Source organism: Aphelocoma coerulescens, chromosome 24 (genome assembly GCF_041296385.1).
Source record: "Aphelocoma coerulescens isolate FSJ_1873_10779 chromosome 24, UR_Acoe_1.0, whole genome shotgun sequence".
Lineage (NCBI taxonomy): Eukaryota > Metazoa > Chordata > Aves > Passeriformes > Corvidae > Aphelocoma > Aphelocoma coerulescens.
Genome location: NC_091037.1, coordinates 585,841 through 613,430, shown reverse-complemented (window position 1 = coordinate 613,430; position 27,590 = coordinate 585,841). Strand labels below are relative to the sequence as shown.

The window sequence follows — 27,590 nt, the reverse complement described above, 5'->3', positions numbered from 1 at the left end:
GGGTTCATTAATGTTGATGTGAATCTTATTGTATCTTGGAGCTCTCTGAGCAGCGGGTAATTTTTCATAACATATGTGTGGCAATATTCAGGCACAGAATGATGAGCGGAAAATGGTTGTAGCCTGGCGCTGGTACACACCCCGAGCGACTCCGGCTCTGCACAGCACCACCAGGAGATGCTCCAAGTCCTCTACACTCTCTCTCTCTATATAGATATATTACAGTGTGTATGGCACAGAGTACAGTCAAGCAGTAACCCACGGGAATCTCCTGAGGTTTAACAAGGCTGATGCTGCACCTGGGCTAGGGCAACCCCCTGGTACCGATACAGCCTAGGAATGAAGGGATGGAGAGCAGTCCTGCCAAGAAAAATTTGGGTGAGCTGCTGGATGAGAGGCTGGACAGGAGCTGGACATGTGCACAGCCCAGAAACTCCCCGTGTCCTGGGTTCATCCCACAGCGTGGGCAGCAGGTGATTGCCCAGAGAAGCTGTGGCTGCCCCATCCCTGGCTGTGTCCAAGGCCAGGTTGGATGGGGCGTGGAGCAACCTGGGATAGTGGAAGGTGTCCCTGCCCGTGGCAGGGGTGGAATGAGATGGGCTTTAAGGTCCGTCTGACCCAAACCACCCTATGGTTCTATGATTCTATATTTATATATTTATATGGTGCCCAGCTGCAAAGGGGACTCATCCCTCCAAGCAGAAGTGCCTTCGTGTCTGGGCAGGGACTGCAGAGCAGAGAGCTCAAGCAGAGAAATATCTCTTGTTCTCAAAGAACGAATACCCAAACGGTGAAAGAGACACAGCCCGAGGTGGGATGGGGGAAAAAAAAGGAAAGAAACTGCTTCATTTGAAATGTTATGAGCATCTCTTCGTCCTAATGCCTTCCCTCCGAATGGCTGCATTCAGCAGCGGAAATTGGCAGCAATCAGGCTCACAAGTGTTCTAAAGAGATTTACTTGGACAGATGAAAGAAAACCATTTTCTTCTAAATGCCAGTGCCCTGAGCAAGGTACTCTGCCCGCCTCTGCCCGCGGCCGCGGCCGGGGGTGTGCGCGGCTCCTTAGCCGGGGAAATATCGCTGTCCGGGATGGAGCGGCTGCGGCCGAGCCCGGGCGAGGTGTCCTTTTCATCTGCCGCTAACGAAAAGCTCCTCTCTGGTTTCTTCATCGGGGCCAGTGTTTAGTGCAGGGTTTTGATCAACAAAATGATGCTGTTCGGGGCTTCTTCCCTTCTGCTTTGAAGTCGAAATGCGAGGAGGCGGGGAGGGGAGCACCGAGAGCCTGTGAAGATCCAACCCACCGGACTTCTCAAAGCCAAAACCATAATTATTATCCCCCTGAGAACAGAGCTGTTCTCCCAGCCCCATCAAAGCCGCACCGAAGCCTGCAGATGAAAGCCCGGCTTTGAGCTCCCTCCTTTTAACACCTCGTTTGTTTTTTAAGCTCTGTTGTTCCCAAATGAACAAGCGGTTTGTCTGCGGTGCCCAAATAACCAAATCACTAAAAAAGCAGCAGCCGGGCTGCCGTAGCCTTGGAGTGGTCCTTGCCGTGGTGTCGGTGTGCTGCAGTGCTCCGGTCACACTTACTCCGCTACTGCTGCTGAGCAATAGCTCTTTTTCAAGGCGGCTCAGTAGCTCCAGACAACAAAAAATCAGTGTTTCAATGTATAAAATAGAAATGCTAAAACAAATAGTCACAAGTAGCAGATGTTGCAAAGTGTAATTAACAGCTAGTCGGTTTCTGACCAGTTTCGGGGTTTCCCCCCATCCCTCTCCCACATGCTCCCAGGAGCTGCCTGGCTGAATAACAGGCCTTTCAGGGAGCTGGTGTGGGCGGAGAGAGACCTTCAGGCCCAGCTTTGCTCAAACGTGGTGGTCTGCTGCCTTCTCTTTTTACCCTCCCTCTTCCCAAATTTCTGAGGGAGGCAGCAGGCGAGGGAAGCACTGCTGCCCAGCTGATACTCGCTACTCACACTGAGATTGCAAGATGATTTTCCTCTCCCTCCTGTCCCTCTCTGGAGAAGGAACGTGTCATTCCTCTGCCAGCAACAGGCAGCTCAAAATGATATTTTCAGAAAAACACGGCACTTTGGCTTTCCTTCCCCTTGCTCTGGCATTCGGGCCGACTGCCTGGGTTTATCTTCCCTCCCTGTGCTCAGGAGGCTTTCAAGTAGCATTTCAATTAAGATTTTAAACTGGCAAGATGCAAGTTAGATCAGAGCAGAGCCTGATCTTAGCAACTCCCCTCCGCTCCCCGTTTGATATTGGGAAATGTCGCTGTTTGTACTTCTGTGTCAGGGATGCTGCGAGTGAGCGATTGCATCGTGGGAGCACTCCCCAGGGAGATCTGAGGGGGAAGAGCTCATTTTCCTCCAAAATCTCCCCCAAAAAATGAGCTTCAGTGAGCAGGGAGGTGGCTCCAGGATAGAAACTGGGCTGTGAAATTTGTCAGTTCATCATTTGGGTCTGGAATTAAATCACTGTATAATTATAGATAGCTGTTTAGGGTGAGCCCTTGTCCAGCAATATATATCTGTAATCTCTATTATTTTTCACTTTTATGTTTTTGGGAGAAATCTGCCTTCTCATGTGTGCGCTCCCCCTTGCACAAGGGCTGTTCAACACCCAGAGCCTCTTGCCACCAGGAAAATACAAAGGATAAATAGTGGTAAACATGCAGAGCTCCACCCAGTGCCTTTCCAGCCCTCCTGTGCCTGTCAATGCAGCAGCTGGATGGCAACGCTTCCCCCAGCAGAATTTACTGTGTGCTCAGGGACTGCAAGATGCAGACCTGGAGGCAAAAGTTGCCTTTTTTTCTCTGAAGTTTCTTCTTCCCAGCGTTGCTTATCACGCTGCAGCACAGTCGCCGCCGGCAGCAGCGCGGGTACGAGCAGTCCCACGCCAACACCAACACCCCGTATCCAAACATCTCTGAGCCTCGTCCAACAGCGTCTCCAGCTCGCACTTTGCTTTCTCCTTTGAGTGAAAGCTCTTGCCATGACTTATTTAGGGAATGGAGGTTGCTTCTATCTGCTGTTTGCATAGAGGGAATAGTGAATTAAAATAGCAGCCAGAAAGCTCCAGGGGCCTGGTAGCTAATTAGTCATACAGTGGCAAATGATGGCCACCCATCAATGCAATATAATCACTCACAAATGATGAGTTGACTGGGGCAAGTCACTGTCACCCCACCATGGGGCTCCTCAGACAGTGCTCCTTGGCACAGGGTCAGACTCATTCTCCTTCAGCATTGAGGAGCCTGTTTTTTTTCAGCTATCAACATATTGAATTTAAAGTGCTTGAGATAGGACAGCTTGAAGCCTCTTCTAAGGATTCCCAAAAGCTGGACCAGTTTGACCTCATGGTCATGCAGACATCTCTGCCTTTGCTGTCTCTTTTCTACCATCTCTGCAGAAATACACAGTCAGGTTCATTTCCAGAGCAGGAAAAATGAGGAGCATTGCAAAAATCAATGTTCAGTGGAGGACAGTGACTGGAGGGCTGAGGGGGAGGAGGATGCTGCTCCTGCTTTCTGAAAGGTTATTTTAGCTAAAGACAAAGAAAAAATGCTCCAGGAGAAGAGCAGCTCCTGCAAAGTCCACCTGATCCTCGTGGTGTTTCATAACTCAATTGCAGCAATGCAAGGAACCTCTGCAAGGAATATTATTCTTGTTAGGATAGTGAGTTCCCATTTCTCATGCCTGAAGCCTTGGTGTTGTTGCTCTAATCCAGGGAGAAACCCAGCAGGGATGCATTTGCTCTGTGCTGTGGGTGTCTTGGAGAGAGCATGGCAGGAGGAGACACGACTCAGGCTCATCCTCTTCCTTGAGGATGTCTCAAAGGATTGCTCCCATTGGCATAAGGGTAATGGGAAGTAAATAATAGACCCAGAGAATCGTTTGGGTTGCAAATGGCCTTTAAGATTGAGTCTAACCATTAACCCAGCACGGCCATGTCCTCACTAACCATGTTGCCAGCTCCGTTGCCCTTCTCTGGACACACTCCAGCACCGCAGTGTCTTTCTTGTTGTGAGAGGTCCAAAACTGACCCCAGGATTCAAGGCATGACCTCAGCAGGGCTGAGCACAGGGTTACAGTCACTATCCTGGTCCTGATGGCCACAATTTTGCTGGTACAAGCTAGGATGCCATTGGGTTTCTTGCCCCTCTGGGCACATGCTGGCTCATGTTCAGCTATTAACCAACAATGGTCTCATTTTAACTTTATCTGCACAATATAAATTTAATCATTTCACTGGAATGGGCTGTTCATGTTGTCATGACATGGGGGTGTTTGGGAAGGCTTCAGAGCTGGTTTAATTAGCAAAGTTAGTTGGGAGGGCATTTTGTATTATCTTCCTCCTTTTCTCTCTACTCCTGCTCTATTATTTATGTCAGTCGCGAAGGCGTGAGCTTTGCAGCACACAATAAACAGAGGGGTTCAAAGCCAGCGGTTAGCAGCGCTTCAAAGGACGCGGGGAAGGGAGGGCGCTGGCAGGCAGTTTATGAGCTGTCACTTTCTGTACCGCCCTGCAAAAACAAATAAATAAGTGAGAGCAGATCTGTCCTCGCAGTGCTGCTGGCTGTGGGCACCGTGAGATTGTGGCTTGTCCTGTTCCACAGTGCTGAACTGGGACACCTCTGGACAGATGGGATGTGGGCAGGGGCAGGAGCACACTGCCGAGGATGCTCAGAGGAACTTGCTGTCCTGAGCAATGCCCAGAACCCAAGGGAAAGTTTTCCAGTGCTCCCCACTAGGCAGTGGCAGTCCTATTAAGGGCTTCATGTCCTCTTTGCAGCAAAATCTACTTGCGCATTCACACTGGAGTCACGCAGCAGCTCTGCTCCGGCTTTCCGTCTTTCTGTCTCGTGTCCCAGGAACTCCATACGCCACTGCCCGTCTGGCTGAAAGCCCAGGGCAGCAACAGGAAGATTTCCACTGACTTCAATCTGTCTTGGATCAGATCCAGGGTGGGAGCAGGATTAAGATATCCACTCACTCCCTGATGGCCTGGATGATGGCCACTGCCAGTGGCACGCTTAGCGTGGCCCCTCCTGCTCAGAGCCATCCTGGCTGCTCGGCTCCTCCAAGTCCCACATCCCTCAGAGAAAGCCAAAAGTTATGCCACAACTATGCCACAGATGGCCTCTGTGTCTGCCTGGCTGAGAACAGACCTTCTTTGGGGCAGGGATCATCCATGTGTGAGTGTTTCCAACACAGCAGACTGCTCTGCACATAAATAATAACAAGGGACAAGGTTTTTCTGCTGCTGTGGTGTGCAAAAAAAATCCAGATTAACTTTTCCCACTCCTTTTCTTTCTCTCTCTATATCTGAGAGCAAGAAACACAATTGATTGCAGTCCTATCAAATTAGTACTGTAGCTCAGGCTTTCAGTGGTCAATTATGATCCGCAGCGGAATGCTGGAGCTTGCGGTGCTTTGTTCCCGCCAACGCCTTCCCGCAGGGCTGGCTCTGAGCTGCGTGGGCAGGGGGAGAGCCCTGTGGAGGTGCCAGCAGTCCCTGTCCCCACGATGCTGAGGGTCCCTGGCCACCCCCCCCAGGTGTGTTTGGCATTCAAAGGGAAACATGTCAGGAAAATGAGGGACATGAGGCTGGACTTGAGTTTGGCCAGTCTGAGTTTTGAGGGCAATTATGTTTTGAGCTGAACTTGTGCCAAATGCAGGGGGTTCCAGTAGATTTATTTCTACCGGGGAATGAAACACACTGGATTGAAAGGGGAAAACTGTTCCCACCAAACAATGCAGGCCTTTGCCCCCTGCAGCTCTTCTTTCATGCCCGTCACTTCCTTCACAAGCTGGTTCACACGAAAGACTCCCTGGGAGCTGCTCCCCCGCTCCAGCTCCACTCGCCCCTCACACGTTGAAGGGTTTTCCAGAAGAGTGTAGAGCTCGACCCGCTTCTTTTCCAGTGCAAGCTGGCTCCTGTTAGCAAAAGGAGATTTGGGAAAGGTTATGTTCTTAAGGAAAATGTTTCTATTGCTGCACTAACAAAAGCAAGTTACGTTTGACAGAGGATGTACCTTGGTGAGTCCTCGCTGTCAGTCAGACCCGAGGCACGCAACACGCAGAGAGCACACGACCTGCCACCCTGCACCGATGCCGCCCAGTGCTTATGAGAAGCTGTCACCACACAGCTTCAATTCCTCACAAAAAAAAAACAAAAAAAAAAAAAAAAAAAAAAAGGAAAAAGAAATCCAGGTTCTGAAGGGCATATCTTAAAGATTGCAGAGAGACATCTAGTTATGTAAAAATAAAATATGAATTTTAATGTGAGGCATTAACATGAGCTCTTTTAGGAATAACTACAGGACTTCATGATGAACGTATTAGGGCCCTGCTCCAGCACAGGTGCCTGCCAGTCTTCATAAATCAGCTCCAACAAGTTAATTTTTCATAAAGGAGGGGGAATGTGAATCTTGGGGATGGATGAATGGGCACATAATAAAATAAGGTGCATGACTTAGAGCACAGGTCCTGGCAGGTGGAAAGAGGGCAGCATCAGGCAACACAGGAGAGAATAAGAGTTTTGGGAGAGGTCCTTTATACCCCAACAAAGGGCAGGAGGTTGCAAGGATGGCTCCTACCTGTTGCTTCTATCATGGTAGTTCCTGGAGGCACCTGGGATGACTAGGTGCTGTTAGAGCTGCCAGTGTTATGCAGGGATGCTCAGTGTTATGCAGGAGGCAGTGCACTGCTGGCCATCTGAGGGTGGGTGTGGTCCAGAGAGTGGGCACATGGCTCCTGTCCTTGGACAGTACTTGTCACAGCAGCTGCTCTCAGGGAGGAGAGCGCCCGTCCTCCCTGCACGTGGGGATGCTTCTCACACTAAGCCTGTTCAAAAGGTCGCTGAGATGTTCTCTGTGAATAGAGCTTGCTGCTGAGCCAGGCTGCTTTTATTTGGTGTTGATTTTATTGATGTTATTGACTTTTCTGTGGGGCACTTTGGGGACGTTTGCACGATCGCATGTGCAGGCGCTGCAAATTGCTTGATGCTACACAGTGTTTAACTCGCGCTCTGCATGGGCGCCAGAGACACATTTTTATTAAGAATCTGTGGTAGATGTTGCTTTTGTGTTTATGATAAAATATATAATGCAGTCCTCACTGCTGCCGTCCCACTGTGGCCACAGGCGAAGGCAGAGTGATGATGTGTCATGCAAGCACTTCCCAGACAGGAGCAGCAGTACCCAGCGCACGGACCGGCTGCGAAGAGCTCCCAGGCTCTCTGTCGGGATCCCAACAGGTAGGGAGCATGTGCAGGATTGCAGCATGACCAGCCCAGACACCAGAGCATGGCTGCTGCTGTTGGGCTGCTCCCAAGCTCAATTTCTGCAAGCCAGGCTTGAACCTTGCAGGAATTCGTGTAATTGCAGGATGACAGCTATGAGGGATGAAGGAGGCCAGATGCACCTCAAAATTTTCAGCTGGTGCTGGACCAGAGCAGTGACATGTGGCCACAAGGAAGGTGATGGAGTCAGAGGTTTCACTGGGAGTAGGGGGGGATTAAGATACAGACCCTTGTGACTGCAGCCTCTCCCAGAGGCATTTCTTCATGTCCTTGCTGCCCCTGCCCTCTGCATCCCTGCTGTCTGCTTCTCCCGGGCAGCCAGCATCATGGCATTAAGTGTTTTAACCAGAGTTTTTATGGCTTGAGCTCTGGAAATGTGATGTTAACACAGCTACGCAGACAAACACCATTAATATTTCAATACGTGGGTGAGGACAGGGAGAACATCCTTTCCTGCGTAAATAAAACAGGATCACTTGTTTTCTGCTCCAAGACTTGTCGCCTGCCTGAGACAGTAATATTTTAAAGTTGATTGGATCTTAAAATTGTAAGAGGTCCCCAGTGGCCCGACTTTAGCTGGCATTATCAGCTCAACCATTGTCTTATGAAGCAATCTCTTCTTGAACCATCCTGTGCTCCCTCATCCTTTAAACACGCGCAGCCGGAAGCAGCTCGATTCTCTCCAGCTAAGGCTGTATGGTGATGGTGAGGAATGAAGATGAATATCCTCATGCCTGTGACCTTGGCAGCAGCCAGCCTTGTCCTTGGCACTCGGAGCACCACCAAAGATTCCTGTTTGCTTTTTTTCATTCTCCAGGGATGGGTTGACAGTGCTGTCCTTCAGGCTGAAAAACGTGTCAAAGGGAAAAGCTGGGAGAGCATGAGGGAGCGGGTGACACCCTGCAGTGCATGAGGGCCAGGCTGGACCACGCGCTGGGCAGGGAGGAGATGGGGGCCCTGTGTTCTTGGAGGGCAGGGCCAGCACTGAGGCACATCCCCCAGCAGGGAGGACCCAGTCCTGCAGCACACAGCAGCATCGTGGTGAACAGGGACCATCCTTCCAGCAGCCTCCAAATGTCCCAGGGCAGTGTAATGGCATGGTTCTTGCTGTCGTGATGGATTAAAAACATCCTACTGTGTGGAGGACAAAGCAAGGGGTCCTGGGGGAGGATGAGATGGGAGCCAGGAGCTGCTTCAGGCAAGAAAGACGATTTCAGCTTTAGAAGAAAGACTTGGGCACTTCCCCACAGTGACTAAGGGGGGTTTACATGCTGGACTTGTAAGGATGATTTCTAGAAAATGGGGATACACAGCTCTGGAAATCAGGAAGAAGAGAAGCAAAGGGATGAGGTGTGCTGACTGGATTGGCTGAGGGAGTGCTGACAGTGCCATGCCTGCCCAGGGAGAGGGGAATCCTGATGGCGTGTGGCTGGGCAGAGGGATAGGGAAAGGCAAAATGATCCTTAGTGGTTAGGAATGAAAGTAAGACAAATTCTGGCAAGAAATATGGGACAAATTCTTAGCAGCATGGTCATAAAACATGGGAACAGTTTACCTAGGGACGGCAGTGCAGCTTCCCAGAGTCTTTAAATCAACATCAGATATCACACGATCTCCAGGCAGAGAGCATCTGCAATCTTCTGAAGGCTTCCTTTGGGCTATGCTACCTCTTCTCTTGATTAGGGTGGGTTTAAAAAATTAAAAATCCTACTAGTTGATTTGCCTTTGCAGTGAATTTCCCCATTGGTTTCCATCTGAGTCCCATGAAACCAGGACTGTGTCTGCTGTTCTTATTTCCAGCTTCAGATAATTCTTCCAAAATGCCCTCTTGTACAAATTGAGCCCAATATGTGTGTGCTGTGGTAGCTAGGAGACTGGCAGGAACAGTGCTCTCCATGATTATCCAAAGCAGTTGTCATGTTATTCTCATTGCTAATGGTATATAATTATGTATTAAGGCTCTCTGCAGGTAGAGCATCTCAGGGCAATTAGAGCATGCAGCAGAGGACACGGAAAAGACCCCAAGACAAGTCACTTTGTCCCTCTGGAAAGGGAAATAATTGTCCCAGAACATATTGTTCGCATTTTTGCTGCCTGACATGAAAACGGATTCATTACAGTGAGCCAGGACATGGTGTGGTCAGAACCAGGCACAGCAGGATCCTTTCTCCATGGTGCTGACCGTGCCCCAGTGCATCCAGTGCGTGCAGCACTCCTGGTTGGAGCCATGCAGCCGCTCAAGCCAGGAATACATTCCCCTCGTTTCCTTTACTTATCACTGTTTGTTCTGGAGGGGGGGATTTGATTAGCCCTAATTTACCTACTCTGATGATCACAGACTGACTCAGATCTTGTACAAGCTGCCTGTGGCATTTGACTGGGTGGGTGTTTGTGAGCCTGAGGTGGGAAGAGGATTATCTGTGGAGCGCGTTTCTCCAGGGGCTGTGGAGCTGTAGGCTTGCTCCTCAGCTGGTACCTTCCACCTGGGCCCGGTCAGCCTGTCCTCTGCAGAGGCTCACAGACCAAAAACATCATCCCAAACTGTACTGCTGCCTTGGACACGGACCTCAGGTCGGGGAGAAGGCAGGAGTGACAACATCAAGCATGTGACACGGATCCCAGGGGAATCGGAGAGGTGGAACTCTTGCCTTCTGTGCTGACACATGCTGATACCTACAGGGGGATTCAGCCAGGGCTTCTCCCGCCTTGTCTCCCCTGGAAACAAAGAACAAAACAATCTAATTCCTGCAGGAAACTCTTCTTCCCCTTGAGAACAAGGCATTATGTCTAGAAGGGCAGCGTGTACCCTTCAGACCTCCCTTTGACTGCAGGAGCAGTCAAAAAACAGCCACCCATGGGAAACCCATGGGCTCTGTGCAGCATTCCCACCCTGGCCCTGGCTCCATTGCCCGCTCCCTTCTGGAGCCGCTTCTCCGCCCGCTACCTCTGCTCTCATCTCCGCAGCTCCCTGTGTTTGGGAGACACCACAAGACCAACTGCAGCAACAGCAGCGATGCCATCAGCAAATGGCAGCTCCGAGGAATGGGTTGGGGGGTGTTTCTCGGGCCTTTCACAAGTGGCAGTTTGAGTGTCAAAACTTGCGCAGGGAAAGGCAAGAGCATCGCAGATACACCTGGCAGGGAACGTCCCACAGCCCCTGGGCCTCCCTGCTAAAAGAAGCAGCTCCTGGCAGGGGTGTTGGTGAGCAGAGCACAGAAAATGGAAGCATGCAACAGGTTGGAGGACTCGTGGGGACATTGAGGGGATACAGACGTCCAGAGTCGACAGTAAGGACAGCAGGGGAGCCTTCCACGCTGCTCCCCAGCCCTCGGGGCATGGCTGAGGGCTTGCTGCAGATACCACTACAGGCACTTCCCCTCCAAGTAAGGGCTGGGCTTTGAGTGTGTGATGGCACTGGGAATCCAGAGCCACCTTCTCTGTCGTTATCAGGAGTTTAATTCTGACTGGCGGGAGCAACGAGAACAAACACCGCAGAGTGCTGGCTGGCAATGAAAGTTTCTCTGAACCAACAGAGATTTGCTTCAAAGGGGCCTATGAAGAGGTTCCATTTAATTATGAGGCAGAAAGTGACACATAACTAGTACATGCACGTTAATATGTACCCATGCATGCAGCAATCCCCCAAAAGACTGAGCAATGCAGAGAACCAGGCAGATCCTTTCTGTGCCGTGGCCCTGGCAGCTCATGGACCAGACTGCTGCACTGGAGTCACGTTGCTGCCAAAGGGACGCGAAACTCAGTTTTATTTTTAACTTGGCTGGAGGGAAAGCGGAAGGAATATCTTACAGTGGAAGAAGTAGATGAGGACCCTGGAGATCTCAGCTCAGTTCTTGGCTCTGCTACAAATTCCCCATGCGACCTTATGGAGGTCACTTCATCTCTCTGCGCTTCATTTCCCTTCTGCAAAGTTTGGAGAGCGTGATCCTCCCTCTGGTCTTGTCTGTTGGGTCAGGAGCAGACACTCATTTTATTCCCTTGCAAGTGCAGTGCAGGAGAGGACTCTGTCTGGGGAAGGTGCGGGGCAGCTTCCCCGGCTGTGCCTTCACATAGGCTGCATGGTTTTTCAGAACAGAGTTTCCCCCAGACTTCCCAGGAAAGGGGATTTTGAGGGTAAACAACAAAGCCTGGTCTTAGGCAAGCAGAGGGATTTGCACCCTGTAACCCGCCCTCAGTGCCCAGAGCTGAGGGGTCAGTAGGTGCCATTTCACTCACCAGATAATTGTTTTCTTTTCCAAAATATGGTGTCTGCTAGGCCCTGTCACACCATTATCACACCCATTTATGCTCTTCTCGCCGCTGGTGTTAGTGCCGGGGAATGGATCTCACTGACTGTCACCTCTCCCTCCCTGCGCCGCTTGGCATTTGACTGACAGCCCGTGCCCCGCACGTGGCACTGTGCTGCTGCTGGCGGCTCCTCCGGCACGGGGATAAAACATTGCTGCGGCACCCGGCAATTTATGGCCATTTGGATCCCATCCATCAGTGGGGAGGTGGCAGAGAGACAGGTCCCTGATTCCAGAGGGACCCTCCATCCCCATGGCTTGGGAGGCTCTTCGTCACACTAACTGCTGTTTTGCCCCTTTCCCTCTCTTCCCTGGCTCCCCATGCTATTCCACTTGCTCTGCTGCTGGAAGGACAGTCCTGGGAGGGATGGGGGTGCCCCATCCTCATGGGGCCTGAGCGGCTGTGGCAACTTCCTGACAAGTTGTGTTTTACGGAGTAGTCGCGGGGTAATCTTGCACGTCCTTGTTTTGTCATTTAGGGCACTTAAAGTGTCACAGAGATTTCACTACCCTAAAAGCTTATCTGTCAGCAGGAGAGAGTTATTCCAGTAAAAGGGTATCATCAGCAGCAGTGGGAGGAAAAAAAAAAGACAAAAATCATGTCTGAAGGTTTTCTATTCCAGGCTCTCTGCAGCCGACCTTGAGCCGATGCAGCTGCACCCAGCGGCTCCCAAGGCCAGTGGGCAGCACTGGCAGCGGTGCCAGCATGGGCTGTGCAGTGTCCCCAGCACATCCCTGCCGCCTCCGAGCATCCAGCTCGGCCCAAACAAATTAGGGGGGAATGTTTCTTGAGGGTCACTGTTTCATCCCCTGCCTTTATAAGGTTGATGTTATGTCCATGCCGCAGCTGCCGAGGGCAGAAGTTCTTCTGGACCATTGCAGTGCAGCCAGCAGCTGTGCCTGGGAGCAGAAGGATTTCTCTAAAAAATGGGAATGGGAGAAAATTGCAGGAAGCTGGGCAAAAGTGTAGCATGAGCTGATATTTTTCCTGATTTCTGTGGTTTGCACCCAAAGAGTGCAGTGTGGATGGATGGATGGATGGATGGATGGATGGATGGATGGATGGATGGATGGATGGATGGATGGATGGATGGATGGATGGAGAGAATGAGAGATGCAGGGAAGGGCAGAGAAAAGATGAAGGAGAGAGGGAGGGAGGGATAACTGGTTGCTTTTTGCCAAATGGAGGCTCAAATGGCTCCTGTCTGGAAGGAGCTTCCACATGGGAAACTCTCCATCCTGGCAGCAGCTGGAGCTGTGGGGACTCCTGTTCCAAACAGTGAGAACGGGAACACAAACTCCTTGTGCAGTTAGAGGTTCAATGTGCTGTTAACCACCTCGATCCAAGAGATTTCCACAAGCATTCAGGGGTGGAGCCAAGGGCTCCCAGGCATACTCTGTACTTGCCTTTGAAGAATTTTTTTAGCTACCATATCCAAAACCACAGTAATTTGCATCCCTGTATCCGGAACCTCCATGATTGTGTGATGGTGATGGAGCTTTCAGAGCCTGCGAACAACTGGTGTAAGTGCTCCTACAGAAGGGAATGGTGTGAAGCCAGGGGGTCCTTGCCCATTCCCTCTACCCAGCCCCTGCTGCAGAAGGCAGCTTTGTTTCCAGACCAAAATAATACCCACTTTGGTAGGGTTTATCTGTGCTCTGCCAAGTGCGTGACAAATTTGTACTAAACTGGAACCTCAAATGATGCCAGCACAGAAAACCAGGAATGCTATTGCATAACACAAGGAAATGAGATAAAAATCCTCCATACGGCACCGTTACTTCAGAAGCAAGAATAAACAATATTTAAAAATGTATAAACACAGGTGGCATACGTTCCTTAAAAAACATTTTGAGAAAAACAAAAGCATCTTAACAAGGAATAAAATATGAAAAGCAGGAGAAGTAGGTCAGAAAGAAGAAGTCAAAGGAAGGGGAGAAAACCAACAACATGGAAATGAAAGCCAAAGTGGATTCTGCTGGCATGCGGCCGTGACGTGGGTCTGGGGAGCTGCTGGGACAAGGGTGAACCAAGGGTCCTTGGCTCACACACGGCGCCATCCCAGGGCCCCAGCGGGTGGGGCCAGCAGCTCTATAGGGATGCATCCAGGCATCTCTGCAGCTGCTGGCAGTGGAGGATAACCCTGTGCAGGGATGTCCCTCAGCTCTGCCTTGCTCCAAGCCTGCCCACACAGAAAACAAACCTCGTTGGAATTGCCGACTTACCTGGGAGTTGGTGACAGAGGAGAGAGACATTTCAGAGACTCATTTATTTGCCCCATTAACCATTTTAATGGCCTCTCTGCAGTAACAATCATTCCCAGGGTTGGCAGAGCAGGTGTTCCAACAATCAGCGGGACTGAGAAGCCCTGGATGGCCATTATTATTAATGCCCATAATAAAAACATGCCTGGGAGCTGCACACCCCGTGCTCCAATACACCCTCTGCTTTATGGGCTGGCAGCTCCCGCTCCAGGACAGCCCAGGGGAGACCAGGAACAGCAGTTCACCTGGCAGTGTGGTGAGCACCAAAGAAAGGCTGTCCAAAACCAGCATCTTTCAACTGAACTGTTTTATTGTGTCATGAAAGACTGCACCTAAAACCAGGTGTAAGGAGTATCAAACAGCATGTTTTACCTACACCATCCGAACCTGGGCGCTGCTGAGGCCCAGTGTGCTGATTCCCCACTCAAAGTGAAAAGCAGCAGCAACTCAGCCTCCTGTCTGCATTGAACAGCTGGTATGAAACAAGGTAACCCAGGGTGCAGCTTCCCAAGAGACTGGCAAACATAAAAGAACCAGGAGACGCATCTAGTGTGTGCTACGAGCTGGCGTGGTGGGAGGAGAAATCAGCTGGCAGCTTTATCGCTTTCCCCGTTCTCAATCAGTTTCCTTTTCTTCTCATCCGTTTTCCTCTTGAAGATGTGGTCTCTGTAGAACTGGAGTTCTTTGATGCTTTCCCTGATGTCATCAAGTGCTCTGAAAGAGAATTAAGGAGGGTTTCAAAGCGTCTGGGTCCATCTCCAGCTATGCCCAGATCCTAATGCCACTGAAAACTTCCAGGCTGCAGGAAACCAAACTGATGCACATGGAAGGTGCATCTGTCAGAAATGAAAATAACCCTCATTGTCTCAGGGAAGCAACAAAAGTCCAGTGGTGCCAACAGCTTATTAGTTTATGTCACCATGGGACACAGAGCTGCTGGAAGCCAGCGGGGTCTACAGCGTTGGCTGTTGAAAACAATTCGATCCAAGGGAAGAGACGAGTGCTCCAGAGACCTGCCCTCTGCTCCAGCCAGGGCCTGCTCAGGGCTCAGCCCCATGCAGAAGCACATCAACCATGACTTTGCCAGAACCTCAGCGACAGCCAGCCCTCCTCCTTCTCTGTTTGTACCAGAGCCTCCCTCCTGGCCCAGCACGGTCACATCAGAGCGGAGCCACAGAGGTTCCCCGGCCCCTTCCCACTCCCTCTCTGGCACATTCCAAGCTCAGGAAATAGGCAGGAGCAGGACTCACCCCCCATTCACAGTCCTCCAATTTTTGTGTTTCTGTAACCAACTCTACCCAAAAAAAGGGCAGATAACCCCCATTAACTGATTGTTTGCATGGCCAACAAACATGCACCTCGAAGAGCTGAGTGAATCAGAAGGACTGAGGAAACTTCTGGTTCTCTGTATTTTAATACTCCATTTCCCTACACTATCTAGGCTTTGGACAGGAGAATACAAACATCTGACAGGGTGCAGAAGCACACAGTCTCCACCTGCATCAGACACAGGATGCTGGAATTCACAGGGAGCCCCATATCCTGCTCAGGAAGAGCAGAGTTCCCTGCAGGACAAGCCCTGCTCTGTCAGAGACAGAAGCACAAAGCTCACCTGTGAGAAGCCGCCTTCTTTGGTGCAAACTCATATTCCTCTGGATACCAGCGCCTGCGAGCAAAAAAATTGCCACTTAAAAAGAAAACTGGCATTCAAAACCATGCCTGGTGACTGCTGCAGGTTTGTTACACTTGGTGAAGGAATTTTGGTTTCACTGACACCCAGAGGTGCCGCAGCCCTGGGAGTCTGTCCCCCTGCTGTGATCTGCAGAGCCCCAGCATCACGAATGGGCGTCCCAGGGGTATCTTTCAAACCACTTAATTGGGGGAACATTTACCTGCAAAGTTCCTTGACAGTGCTCACATCAATGATCCTGTAATGAAGGTGCCTCATGAACTGCGGCATGTATTTGTCAAGGAATTTCTTATCTGCATGAACAGAGTTACCTACAAAGACACAAAACAAGATGTTTCTTCAAAGACGCTACAGAGCGACAGAAACGAGAAGCAGGCGGAGCGAGCTGGGAGAGATCACAAGGGACGAAAAGCCATTCACAAGCAGCTCATTTATCCCATTTTCTAGCAAACATGATTGTAAAGGTTTGTCAGATTTTCATTGCAGGATCAGATCACACAGGGTTTAATACTAACACCTCTCGTAATTCCTCAGTTACTACTCCCACAGTTTGTGTCACACAGATAAATATCAAAGAATTATGCCAACATTGGGTTTCTTGCTAAGTGAAAATGGCCATTGGTATTAATTTCACTCAGCACCTGTCCCAAGATCATATCTGAACATTTTGAAAGCAGTTCTGGGTAAGAGGACACCTGGAAGATCCTTATTTGGCCTTTGGTTGGATACCCAGGGAGGAAAAGACACAGCATAGAACAGGAACACATCCCTGCCACAGGTGCCAGTGTGTGTTTGCATCCCACTGGGAGTGCAGGATGGATGATGATGTAGTTAAGAAAGAAGATGCTTCACCTGCAAGAGGACAGAGCCCCGGGGGTGTCTGCTGCCGCACGAAGGACAGGAACTCATACTCTGCCTGCTGCAGTGAGATTTTACTCTCCTTCACAGCCTTAGTAAGGCCAGACTGCAAAAAAGAGCCAAGTCATAAATCAGAAACACTCTGTCACAGACACTGCCAGGAATACTCCAGTTCTCAAGTAAATGTTTAACTCTGCAGTGAAAGGTCAACCCTTTGAGCGCTGTTTGTTCCCCAGGTACCTCCTGAACTCTGCATCTCAGTTCTCTGGGGCACCCCCAGCCTTTACTCTCCCCAGGGACCTCCTGCTTGGGAAGTAAGACCAAGGCAGGTGAATAGTCCTGGCAGCACTGACCTTGCTGTAGGGTTTGGGGCTTTTTCCTTCCCTTTTTTTTGATTTCTTTGCTCAGACTTGTTCTCAGTTACCAAGACGTGAGGCGTTGTTTATCCACCTGCACATCCTTGAGCCAGGAGAGCGTTACATCCCCTTATATCCCTGTTTCAGGAGAGGCACTCGCCTCCCCAGCAGGGAGCAGCAGGTACCAGTGAACACAAATAAACAGGATCCTGCCTTCAGGGTTTATCAAGATTCCTATAAATCAGAGAAGTTCCTCCCTTCTTTTTTTTCAATAGTTAAATGTCAAATCCTCTCCAAGTGTTCTCAGTGATTTATTTCCATCTGGCTACGCTATATATTTCCACGACTGTGCCGCAAAAATCTACTTGACAGATCCAAGTGGTGGTTAAAAAATTCATTATGTGGCAGCATTTTCATCTATATTCTAATTGCTTCTCTTCTCTTAGTCAATTAAAAATAAGTAGCTCCTCAGGAGCAGCAAGGACGCATGCTACCATCTCCAATTCACTCCCGAGCTGAAGCCGAGCTGGAATCCTCAACTGGAGCAGGGAAAAGCACCCATCACAGTAAATTAATATTCATTTCCCAAACTCTTGCTAATTCTTCCTAGGGAGAGCAAGACGCCGAAGGGGGAGGAAGGGGGGTTATGGGTATCTTAAAACTAACTTGAATTTCAATTCATCATCAGGGACTGGAAAATCCATTTGCTCTCTTGCCGCTGGCAAGGAGGAACCTTTCTCTGGTGGCCCAAAGACCAAAAAATAATCTCTTACTGCAAAAGTGAAGCCTTCAGTGAAAAAATCTGCAAGGCTAACAGCACCGAGGGGACAGGCAAAAGCCCAGTGCTTACAGGCCTGTTTAATCCCACATGCATCAGAATCCACAGGAAGAAATTGCATTTCACTGGCTCTGGACTCTTCTGCACTGATCCTGCACCTGTTCTTACTCAGGCATTCAAGCTTCACCTTCCCCTTCTCCACTGGAATTATTCTGAATTATTTTATGCAAGACTTCAGCAGGAGGAGGTGTCAAGAGGAGCCCACCCACCCCACCTACACCAGGGCTCCCACACAGGCAGGAGGTGGCCAGCAGCTCTTTCAGAGGACCAAGGAACCAAACCCCAATTCCCAACCTCACACTGAGAGAGGGAGACTGAGCCATTGCCTTAGGAGATGCGAGCCAGTGGCACATCCCTGAGCAACAGACCCCATTCTGGCCCCTCCTGCCTGCTCCAGCCCTCTCAGGGGAGCCTCACTGCTGCTGGGCTGTGCTGATGCTCCCCTCTCTCAAACCAGGAAGTAGCTTCCAGCACTATTCCAACTTATCAGAAACCAGGCTGCAAAGCACAGGCTCCTTCAGGCAAGCTGGAAGCTGAAGGCTAAAGATCCCCAAGTGCAGTTTGAACTGTGCCGCAGATGACTTGTGACACCTTGGGCAAAACATTCCACAGAGGCTCCTCAATACACAATAAGACAGATACTGTCTCCTGTCTTTCAACCCCTCTGTCTGACTGCAAACTGCTCAGCACAGGAGTTGTCCCTGCTAAGGCGGCCGTACTGCAGCTCATCACTCAGAATTACACGTCATTCTCATCGCGGCCAAGACGGAGAAGGGCTTTACCTTCCCGTGATGCTCCTTGCACCACTCGGACATGCTCTCCAGCAGCTCGTCGGGCTGGTTGATAATCAGGTTCGGGCCCTGTCGGGGAGAGGAAAACATAAAGGTAATGGAATAAAAGTTTACAAGCATGTAAAAGTTTAGTCCCAAACACAAGCAGAGCACGGAGCAGTTTCAGCCGGGAGACACGAAGTCCAGTGTGACGCAGGTCCCCGCGCTCCGGTGCCACTCCCACGCTCCCGGTGCGGAGCAGCGGATCCCAACGCGGCCGGAGCCGGGCATCGCCCGGGGTTACTTTGTTCCAGCATCCCCTGAAGCGGCGCGGTCCCGCCGGGGCCGGGGGTGCCCGCTGGGTCCCGCCCGGCTCCCTCACCTCGGCCAGCACGTTGAGGTCGCAGTCGGTGATCAGACACGCCATCTCCAAGATCTGGTCCTTCTCCACGTCCAGGCCCGTCATCTGCCAGGGGCGAGCGGCAGCGTCAGCGCGCCCGGGGGCCCGCGCCCCCCGTCCCGTCCGGTCCTTCCCCGCGCCCCCCGCCGCCCCGCGCCGCTGCCCCGCACCTCCAGGTCCACCCAGACCATGCGCTGCCCCATGTCGCCGCCGGCCATGGCCGCTGCCCTCCGCCGGCCCCGCCACAGCCGCCCGGCGCAGATCCGCAGGCGGCCCAGGCCGGCGCGGCCGCCGCCCAGCATAGCCGCCGCACTACAGCTCCCGGTGGCCCCCGCGCCGCCGCCCGCGCTTCGTGGGGGTGGACGCGCCGCAAGGGCTGCTGGGAGATATAGTCCGGCGTAGCCCGGGACCCTCCTCCCGTCACCGATCCCACGGAGGAGCTCCGCTCCCCCCGCTTCAAAAGAGAGGGCTCACCCAGGGGCTTTCCCCAGGGAGACTTTTAATGTTCTCCAAGACGATATTGTCATATTTTAAATGGACAACGGGGAACGGGTTCAAATTGAAAGAGAGTAGGTTTGGATTACGTATTAGGAAAAAATTCTTTACTGTGGGGGTGCTTAAGCACTGTAACAGCTTAGCCAGGGAAATTGTGAACGCCCCATCGCTGGAGGCGTTCAAGGCCAGGTTGGATGGGGCTCTGAGCAACCTGGTCTAGTGGAAGGTGTTCCTGCCTATGGCAGGGGGCTGGAATGAGGTGGTTTTTAAAGTACCTACCAACCCAGACCATTCTGTGATTCTGTGACTGTATAAAAAACGACATGAGAAATGTTGCAGATGCCAGGCAGCATCTGTCCCACCTCAACCCTGCTTAAAAGGCTAGACCCTTCCATCTGACACAATGTTCCTTTCTCCGAAAAAATACTGACAGCACTTCTCTGTGACACAAGGACACAGTAGTGGTTTCTCCCAATCTTCACCACAGCTTTGTTACCCCGTGAAAAGCCCTGAAGTGTGAGTTAAGACATTTAATACTGAGACCAGAGTTTGGCAGGACTGCACTGCTGGTATTTTTACAAACACTAAAAGGTGACTTCACTGGGGGTTTTGGGGGGGGTCTATACATGTATTCAGTGAGAAACAGGTCACATTTGCTTGGCCCTCGAGTCCATCAATGCCGCGATGAGTGCCACTTGGCTTCTCTGTAGCTCTCCCTGCGGTAGTCGTAGCTCCAGCCATCCCGGTGCCTGTCGTCGTAGTGCTCCTCCCGGCCGCCCCGGTAGTGGTGCTCGGCGTCGTGGCTCCTCTCCTCAAAGCCGTACTCATCCCGTTTGCCCCGGCCGTAGTCGGGGCCGCGTTCCCCAAAGCGCTCGCGGCCGAAGTGGCGGGTGTCTGGGGGGTAGGGGTGGGCACCCAGCCGGCCCTTGCGCAGGGCCGGCCCCTCAGAGCGCCGCGGCCCCGGGGAGCCCGGAGGGGCGTGGAAGGAGTGCGGGTAGCCAGGAGGGGCAAAGCCGGGCTGCTCATATTTCCCCCCGAACTGCGGTTGCTGCCGAGCCGCACTGTTCATCTGGAAGGGAAAGAGGGAAAGGCATGCTCGGTTTGGTACACTCGCTGCCCAGTGCAGTGCTTGAACTAAACCCTGGGCTGGACTCTAACTCACACTGTAAATACCAGGAGAACGGAACAGGTTGGTTTGGAAGTGAGACGGAATGCAAGCTTAATAACCACTACCCACTACTTCACCCACAGCTGGACTCCCACAGCCCAAAGCCCTCCCAACAGATCCCCAACTGTTCCAGGAGCTTCAAATCTTCTGGAATTGTCATTTCAGCACTCCAGAAGTACATTCCCACAACCTGTGCCTGTGAGGGTGCGCACGTACCACTGCTTGTCTCTGCAGGCTCGACGGGAACCCTGGTGCAGCCATGCCATCTGGAACCCTCTCATACCTGCACGGAAAACAGATCAGGAGTTTCAGCCTTAAACACACAACAGCTGCAGTCCAAGGGGTGTCGGTATCCCACTGGTGTTCCTTCCACAGGGAAGAAACACCAAATTGCCCTTGGAACCTTGGAAGTAGCCAGGAACACTGAATCATGCAATGTCTATCTCCACTCCACGCTCCTGTGCCAACAAGACTCATACCTGCTGCAGTTGGATGCTGGATGAGGCATCCCAGGAGGGCTGGTGCCAGCAGCTGTGAGTGGGGAACAGGATGGATTGATATCCTGGGCTGCATGACTGCTCCCTGGGGAGAGACAAATATTTCAGGAGACCCACAAATACCAGTTAAGGAACTTGGGTGTGAACTTGCACGACATCAACACGTTTTGAATTGGCTCTCAAGTTTCCACGTGTTTAATTGGCTCTCACATTTCATCAGTGACCTGCAAAAGCACATGGTCGAGTTACCAAAATATGGCACTGCAACTGTCTTAATTCCCACCAGGAAAGGGCAGAGGTATTGTAGCCAGTGTGCCTCATTAAATCACGACCAGATGCAATTTTTAGTGCGTGATAATTTATAACAGATCTCAGAGGTGCTGCAGGAATAACCAATAAAAACACAAAGAGAAGGCTCAGCCAAGGGGGTTACACCGGCCACGAGGGACAAAAAGTCCCTGGTGGAAGCACTGGGACAGGAGTGTGTGAGGGGAGCAGAGCTGGCAGATGAGGGTGAGCCTGGGTGAGAGGCTCCTGCAATGTACCCGATTAACTGTGATTCTGTTGCAGGCTCGGGACAGTTGACAGCAGTTCAATTTCCCTCTAGAAAACGGGTTATTTAAGGTTCCTCCGGTACCTGATCGGAACTGGATGCGCATGGGCCGCCCGTACAGCTTGATCCCGTTGAGCAGCCGCAGTCCGTACGGCACCGACTCCTCGTGCTTGAAATTGACGAAGGCGAACTGCTTGGGCCGTCCATCCCGGTCCTTCGGGATCTTCACGGTGATCACGGGACCCGCCTGGCATCGGGGGCGAAGGCGTTAACACCGGGAGGGAGCGACCGCCGCCGAGCACGTGCGCCCCGCCGAACCCTGTCCCGCGGCGGCCGCCGTAGCCCCGCCGGCCATGGCGGCCGCGGCCCCCCCGCCGCGTCCTCCCCCGGTACACACAGCACGGGCGCCGGGCGATACCTGGTGGAAGAGCTCGAAGATGAGCTCCTCGGTGACCTTGGGGTCCAGGTTCCCCACGAACAGCGTCCGGTTCGCCTCGGCAGCCGCCGCCCCCATCGCCGCGCCGAGATCTGAGCGCGCGCGCTGCCCAGCGGCTGCGCCCCCCACCCCGCGCTTGGCGTGACGTCACCGCCGGCGGCGCGTGCGTGCAGGGCCCGCCCCTTCCGGCGGGGGCGGAACGGGAACGGGGCAATGGGAACGGGGAACGGGGAACGGGGCAATGGGGAACGGGGGAACGGGGCAATGGGAACGGGGAACGGGGAACGGGGCAATGGGGAACGGGGCAATGGGGAACGGGGGAACGGGAACGGGGCAATGGGAAACGGGGGAACGGGGCAATGGGGAACGGGGCAATGGGAACGGGGAACGGGGCAATGGGGAACGGGGCAATGGGGAACGGGGGAACGGGGAACGGGGCAATGGGAACGGGGAACGGGGGAACGGGGCAATGGGGAACGGGGCAATGGGGAACGGGGGAACGGGGAACGGGGCAATGGGAACGGGGAACGGGGAACGGGGGAACGGGGCAATGGGGAACGGGGCAATGGGAAACGGGGCAATGGGGAACGGGAACGGGGCAATGGGGAACGGGGCAATGGGGAACGGGGCACTGGGGAACGGGGGAACGGGGCAATGGGGAACGGGGAACGGGGCAATGGGGAACGGGGGAACGGGGCAATGGGGAACGGGGCAATGGGGAACGGGGAACGAGGCAATGGGGAACGGGAACGGGGCAATGGGGAACGGGGAACGGGGCAATAGGGAACGGGGGAACGGGGCAATGGGGAACGGGGAACGGGGCAGTGGGGAACGGGAACGGGGCAATGGGGAACGGGGGAATGGGGCAATGGGGAACGGGGCAATGGGGAACGGGAACGGGGCAATGGGAAACGGGGAAACAGGGAATGGGGCAATGGGGAACGGGGAACGGGGCAGTGGGGAACGGGGCAATGGAGCAATGGGGAACGGGGAACGGGGCAATGGGGAACGGGGAACGGGGGAATGGGGCAATGGGGAACGGGAACGGGGCAATGGGGAACGGGAACGGGGAACGGGGCAATGGGGAACGGGGCAATGGGGAACGGGAACGGGGCAATGGGGAATGGGAACGGGGCAATGGGAAACGGGGCAATGGGGAACGGGAACGGGGCAATGGGAAACGGGGGAACGGGGCAATGGGGAACGGGAACGGGGAACGGGAACGGGGCAATGGGGAACGGGGGAACGGGGAACGGGGCAATGGGGAATGGGAATGGGGCAATGGGGAACGGGGGAACAGGGAACGGGGCAATGGGGAACGGGAACGGGGAACGGGGCAATGGGGAACGGGGGAACGGGGAACGGGGCAATGGGAAACGGGGGAACGGGGCAATGGGGAACGGGAACGGGGCAATGGGGAACGGGGAACGGGGCAATGGGGAACGGGAACGGGGCAATGGGGAACGGGAACGGGGCAATGGGGAACGGGGGAACAGGAACGGGGAACGGGGCAATGGGGAACGGGGGAACGGGGCAATGGGGAACGGGGGAACGGGGAACGGGGCAGTGGGGAACGGGGGAATAGGGCAATGGGGAACGGGGCAATGGGGAACGGGAACGGGGCAATGGGGAACGGGAATGGGCATGGAAACAGGGAACGCGGGAATGGGAACCGGGCCAGGGACAAGAATGGGAATAGGAATGGAGCCAGGCATGGGAAAGGGAATGTGGACAGGACCGGGCCTCGTGAGCACGGGCTCAGCGGCAGCTGCGGGCACAGAACGCGGGCGGGACGGGCCTGCGTGTGCCGGGGTGCACAGGACGTGCAAAGCCCCCGCCTGCGGCCCCGCGGGCCCCGGGGAGTCACTGATGACCTGTAATTAACCAATACCTGGCAATAGGCCCCGTTTGCCGTAAGGAAGTCGTTGATGTGTCACGTGCACCGGCCCCGCTATCGCGACAGCGCATCCCTGTCACGAGCTTGTGCCCAGGTCCTGCTGCTTGGCAGCCAGGGCCGCGTTTTCTCCATTTCCCCATTATTCCCACTGCTGTTGTGAAACTGATGGGAAACTGAAAGGGTCTGAGGCAGCCAGTTAAAAACCGGGATGCAGGTGAAAAACCTCCAGATGGGTTCTTTGGGAGCAGGGAAGCCACGAGGGCTCTGCATTCTGGAGGGGCTGCGGTGGGACACCGGGGGTTCTCCCTGGGGCCTCCAAGCCCAGCCGCTCCTATGGCTGGATCCCGTCGGAGTGGGACCCACATCAGCCTTCCCAGGGATTTCACTTCTCCAAAAAGTGGGGGGAAAAAAAGTGGAAAAGTTGGAAAGCATCCGGTCGGCTCTCCCCAGCCACTGCAATCCCCTGGGTATCCCAGAAGATGCCGGATGTAAAACGGGTGTTCTCCATCTGGAAAAATTTTGAAAGGGGCAGTTGAGCCTTCATTTTTCATTAGATCCCCCCGCGTTGCGGCAGATCCGATTTCCTTGTTAATTGGGTGCTGTTCATTTTCTCCACTTCATTACTTGCCGCCGCACCTAGAATTTATATCCATTTGGTTTAATCGCGTTCGCCTGGTTAAATTCCAAACAGTCACTCGTTCAGAAAGGGAATTATTACCTCGCTTTGCCAGGACTTCCACTTTGCCTTAATTTCCCTGGAGCCTCATTTACTTTCGCTCTGCCTGTTTTCCCTCTCTGGGTCTCCTCGGGCTTGGCTGGGAGTGTGTGGCGCTCGTGCCACTGTGGCTTGTTCCACGTGCAGGTGCCACGGCCCTGGCCAGAGACCATGGTAGGAGCTGGTGGGCTCAGGCATTGCCTGGTGCAGCCTCACCCAGCCCAGGCTTGAAAAATACACAGTGAGAGAAAAGGAACCACTTCAGGTGCTTCAGAGATGCTATTGGAATTCTGTTGTGCTTGTTTGTGTCACTTTTTGGTGCCCTTTTTGCTCTTCAAAGTAGCAAAGTGGAAACCCTCATTCTTTGGCTGCATGTTTTCACTCTTAATGTGCAGGCACTTGGAAATATTGCTGAGATTTCAACCAATTCCACTTGCTAGTTTCAACTTTAGAAGAGGCTTGGTGGTTTATTTGTTTGGAGAGTTTGTTTGGGGGTTTTTGTTTGCTTTTTTATGTATTTATATAATTATACCCTTCTTCCTTCCAGGCACTATCCCTGTCCCTGGGCTGGGGGGAGCTGCTGGGGTTACTCCAAGCCTGGGTGCTGTGTGTTCTGCACAAATCCCAGCTCACAGACACAGTTGGAGCACTGAGGAGTTTATTTAGTGCCAGATAAAGGGCTGGGAGCCACTGGGCTACACCAACAAGGCTTTCTGAACCCAGACTCAGCACTGTTGTCCCCCCCACGGTGGCAGAGGGACACTTCTGTGCCACCCGGCCGAGCACAGCCCTGAGGTCCAGGTCGTCGTTCACCGTGTACGGCTGCGCGTCACTGAACTTCACCTCACAGCCAGCAGCCACCACAGCAGCCACCACCTTGTGTTTCTGCAGACAGAGGCATGAGAAAGCCTGCTTGTTGAAGGTGTAGTAGGTGTCCCCGAGGGCAGTCACCATGACCAGGTGCTCCCCTGGCTTCAGGAGGGTGCCGATGTTCCTCAGGGCACTGCGGAAGGTGGCCAGGTCCTTGCAGGCACCCTCCAAGCACAGGGTGGAGACGATGCAGTCAGCTGGCGGCAGGGACACGGGGCCCCTGGGGTTAGCTTTGGTCACATCACACTTCAGAACCTACTTCACCATCTTCCTCAATTTCTCCTGCTTCTCAGCCCACTTCTCGCTGGCAAGAAAATGAAGAATAAGTAGATGAAGGCTCATTCTGTGTATATTTAGCATCTGTGCCTGTGGCTTCCTGTCACTGCACAGAGCCTGTGCCACTGCCATGGTTGGTGACAGGCAGTAGGACACCAGCCTCACCTGTCCCCTTCCAGTTCACAAATTTATTTCACTGCTGGCTCCCAGTGAAAGGTTCCTGCTTCATTCTTCAGCCACTTATTCATCTCCCAGTGGTTCTGGTCAGTGTAGTCCAAGGCGATGATCAGCAGACAGGAGCTGGTAGGTGGTGGGGCCACAGCCGACATCTATCAGGATGTCACCTCTCAGCCCATCTGGTGCAGATTGGGGGGCAAACCATCCCGGTGAGGATGGAAACTGCCCCAGGGCAGAAACATCTCAGAGCCCCTCAGGCTGTGTTCCCCCTAACCCAGAAATGTGACCCCAAATGCCACAGACCCATGGCACAGCCCCATACCCCAATGCCAGGGCTCTCTGGCCACAGCCCGCCCAGAGGCAACTGCTGCAGTGGGTCCACAGCCTGTGGCAGGGGCAGTGCCAGCTCCTGGGGCAGAGGCACTGTCCTCACGTCCCCCGGCCCCAGCTGGGCTTGATGGTGATCCCAGAAACTGTGGCACAGCTCCAGCTGCAATTCCCTGTCTGCACGGACACACGTTCAGGCAGAGGGCAGTTCTTGACAAAGCAGGTGTGCGTCTACGTCTCTCACAGCTCGCTCCATGTTCGGCAGCCCGGGAAATGGTGCCGTCCCACGCCTCCGAACGCCTCGGGAGTGCTCACCTAAGGAGAAGATTTTACGCAGGCTCCCCAAGTTCAGCATCATGAACTCACTTGCCCCTTCCCGGCTGGTGCTCATGCTGTAAAATTCTTTCAAATACTCGCGAGGGTCAAAATTCCGCTGGTAAAACTCTGCCTCCGTGAAGATCGCTGGCGCTTCCATCCTGCCGAGAGCCAGCTCCGCTCCTCGCTCCTCCCGTGCTCCTGTTGTACTTTCAGTTTGTACGTCCCCTCTGCCTGCTTCGCTCCAGCCCCAGCTGGACACGTTCGTCAGCAGGACTTACGCTCGCCCTCCAGTTTTCTGCTGAGCCTTGCATTTTCGATAATAACTCACTTCTGCAGCCCCCGGCAGCCTCTCGCCCGCCGTCCTGAGCAGCACGGAGGGGACGCGGTGGTGACAACTCCTTCGCCGTCACCGCCACAAAGAGGCAGCAGAGCCCCGCACTTCTCGCGCTGGCGGGTCCCCACAGCAGCTCGTCCTCCACCCACTCGCCCAGCTGGAGCCGAAATGATCAAACAGTTTTAGGCTCATTACGGACTCCAAATCTATATAATTGGTCTTTGCTTTTTTGAGGATCCATCGTTAGAAGTGACAGCAGAGGAGCTGCCGCATCATCGTCAAACTAATAAGTGCGATTGTAGATCCAAGGTGCATTTGCTTCAAAACCCCCTCACTGAGCCAGACCTGCCCCTGCCAAACCCTTCTGCTGAGCATGTGAGGCGTATAGAGGACGTCAGCTTGAAAGACGAACATGGTAAAGAGGTTTTCTTCTGACAGCAAAGCCAACAATCAGTGCTCTCTGCAACTGCAGTGCTGGGACACGGGCCCGGCAAGAGCCCTGCTGGCCAGGCAAGCTGACCCAAGGGCATTTGCCAGTGCAGTACTTGGGTTTCAATCCTTAGAGCCTGGTTTTGTTCACTGAATGACATAATCTGGGGATAAAAGTACAAACTGTCAGCACCCAGAAGCCTCTCAGCAGGAGTGGCAGAGCATCTTGGAGCTGGCAAGACTTATTGCCCTCACTGTCAGCCTGGCACTGCCTGGTCCTGGGAATCATAGAATCATAGAATGTTCTAG

At 53.2% G+C, this 27,590-nt stretch overlaps 3 protein-coding genes across 3 annotated transcripts; all 3 read right to left on the bottom strand.

Annotated features, from left to right (window-relative positions):
• Positions 1-14,169: 14,169 nt before the first annotated feature.
• Positions 14,170-19,117, bottom strand: REXO2 (RNA exonuclease 2). The gene is made up of 7 exons (XM_068994872.1): positions 18,960-19,117; positions 18,772-18,855; positions 18,402-18,479; positions 16,420-16,531; positions 15,770-15,878; positions 15,490-15,543; positions 14,170-14,591 (listed from the first exon to the last, which is right to left on the bottom strand). The coding sequence occupies exons 1-7, from the start codon at positions 19,089-19,091 to the stop codon at positions 14,462-14,464; spliced, it is 699 nt and encodes a 232-aa protein (XP_068850973.1). The 5' UTR covers positions 19,092-19,117; the 3' UTR covers positions 14,170-14,461.
• Positions 19,118-19,799: 682 nt separating this feature from the next.
• RBM7 (RNA binding motif protein 7) lies at positions 19,800-22,082 on the bottom strand. The gene is made up of 5 exons (XM_068994673.1): positions 21,921-22,082; positions 21,587-21,749; positions 20,932-21,034; positions 20,669-20,735; positions 19,800-20,353 (listed from the first exon to the last, which is right to left on the bottom strand). The coding sequence occupies exons 1-5, from the start codon at positions 22,014-22,016 to the stop codon at positions 19,958-19,960; spliced, it is 825 nt and encodes a 274-aa protein (XP_068850774.1). The 5' UTR covers positions 22,017-22,082; the 3' UTR covers positions 19,800-19,957.
• A 2,978-nt stretch (positions 22,083-25,060) lies between these two features.
• On the bottom strand, positions 25,061-26,909 carry NNMT (nicotinamide N-methyltransferase). Its single transcript, XM_068994558.1, is given in 4 exon segments — positions 25,061-25,724; positions 25,862-25,984; positions 25,986-26,052; positions 26,516-26,909. Coding segments are annotated over 4 exon segments (1,014 nt in total). The 5' UTR covers positions 26,676-26,909.
• Positions 26,910-27,590: the final 681 nt, after the last annotated feature.

Excerpts from the sequence above, each read along its gene's own strand:
- REXO2 (XM_068994872.1), bottom strand. The coding sequence starts at position 19,091 with ATGCTGGGCGGCGGCCGCGCCGGCCTGGGCCGCCTGCGGATCTGCGCC. Across the intron at positions 18,856-18,959 it reads TGGTCTGGGTGGACCTGGAG|ATGACGGGCCTGGACGTGGA; the intron begins GTGCGGGGCAGC and ends CGCCCCTGGCAG. Across the intron at positions 14,592-15,489 it reads AAGAAGGCGGCTTCTCACAG|AGCACTTGATGACATCAGGG; the intron begins GTGAGCTTTGTG and ends ATTCTCTTTCAG.
- RBM7 (XM_068994673.1), bottom strand. The coding sequence starts at position 22,016 with ATGGGGGCGGCGGCTGCCGAGGCGAACCGGACGCTGTTCGTGGGGAAC. Across the intron at positions 21,750-21,920 it reads TCTTCGAGCTCTTCCACCAG|GCGGGTCCCGTGATCACCGT; the intron begins GTATCGCCCGGC and ends CCCCGATGCCAG. Across the intron at positions 20,736-20,931 it reads CCAGCATCCAACTGCAGCAG|GTATGAGAGGGTTCCAGATG; the intron begins GTATGAGTCTTG and ends TTTTCCGTGCAG.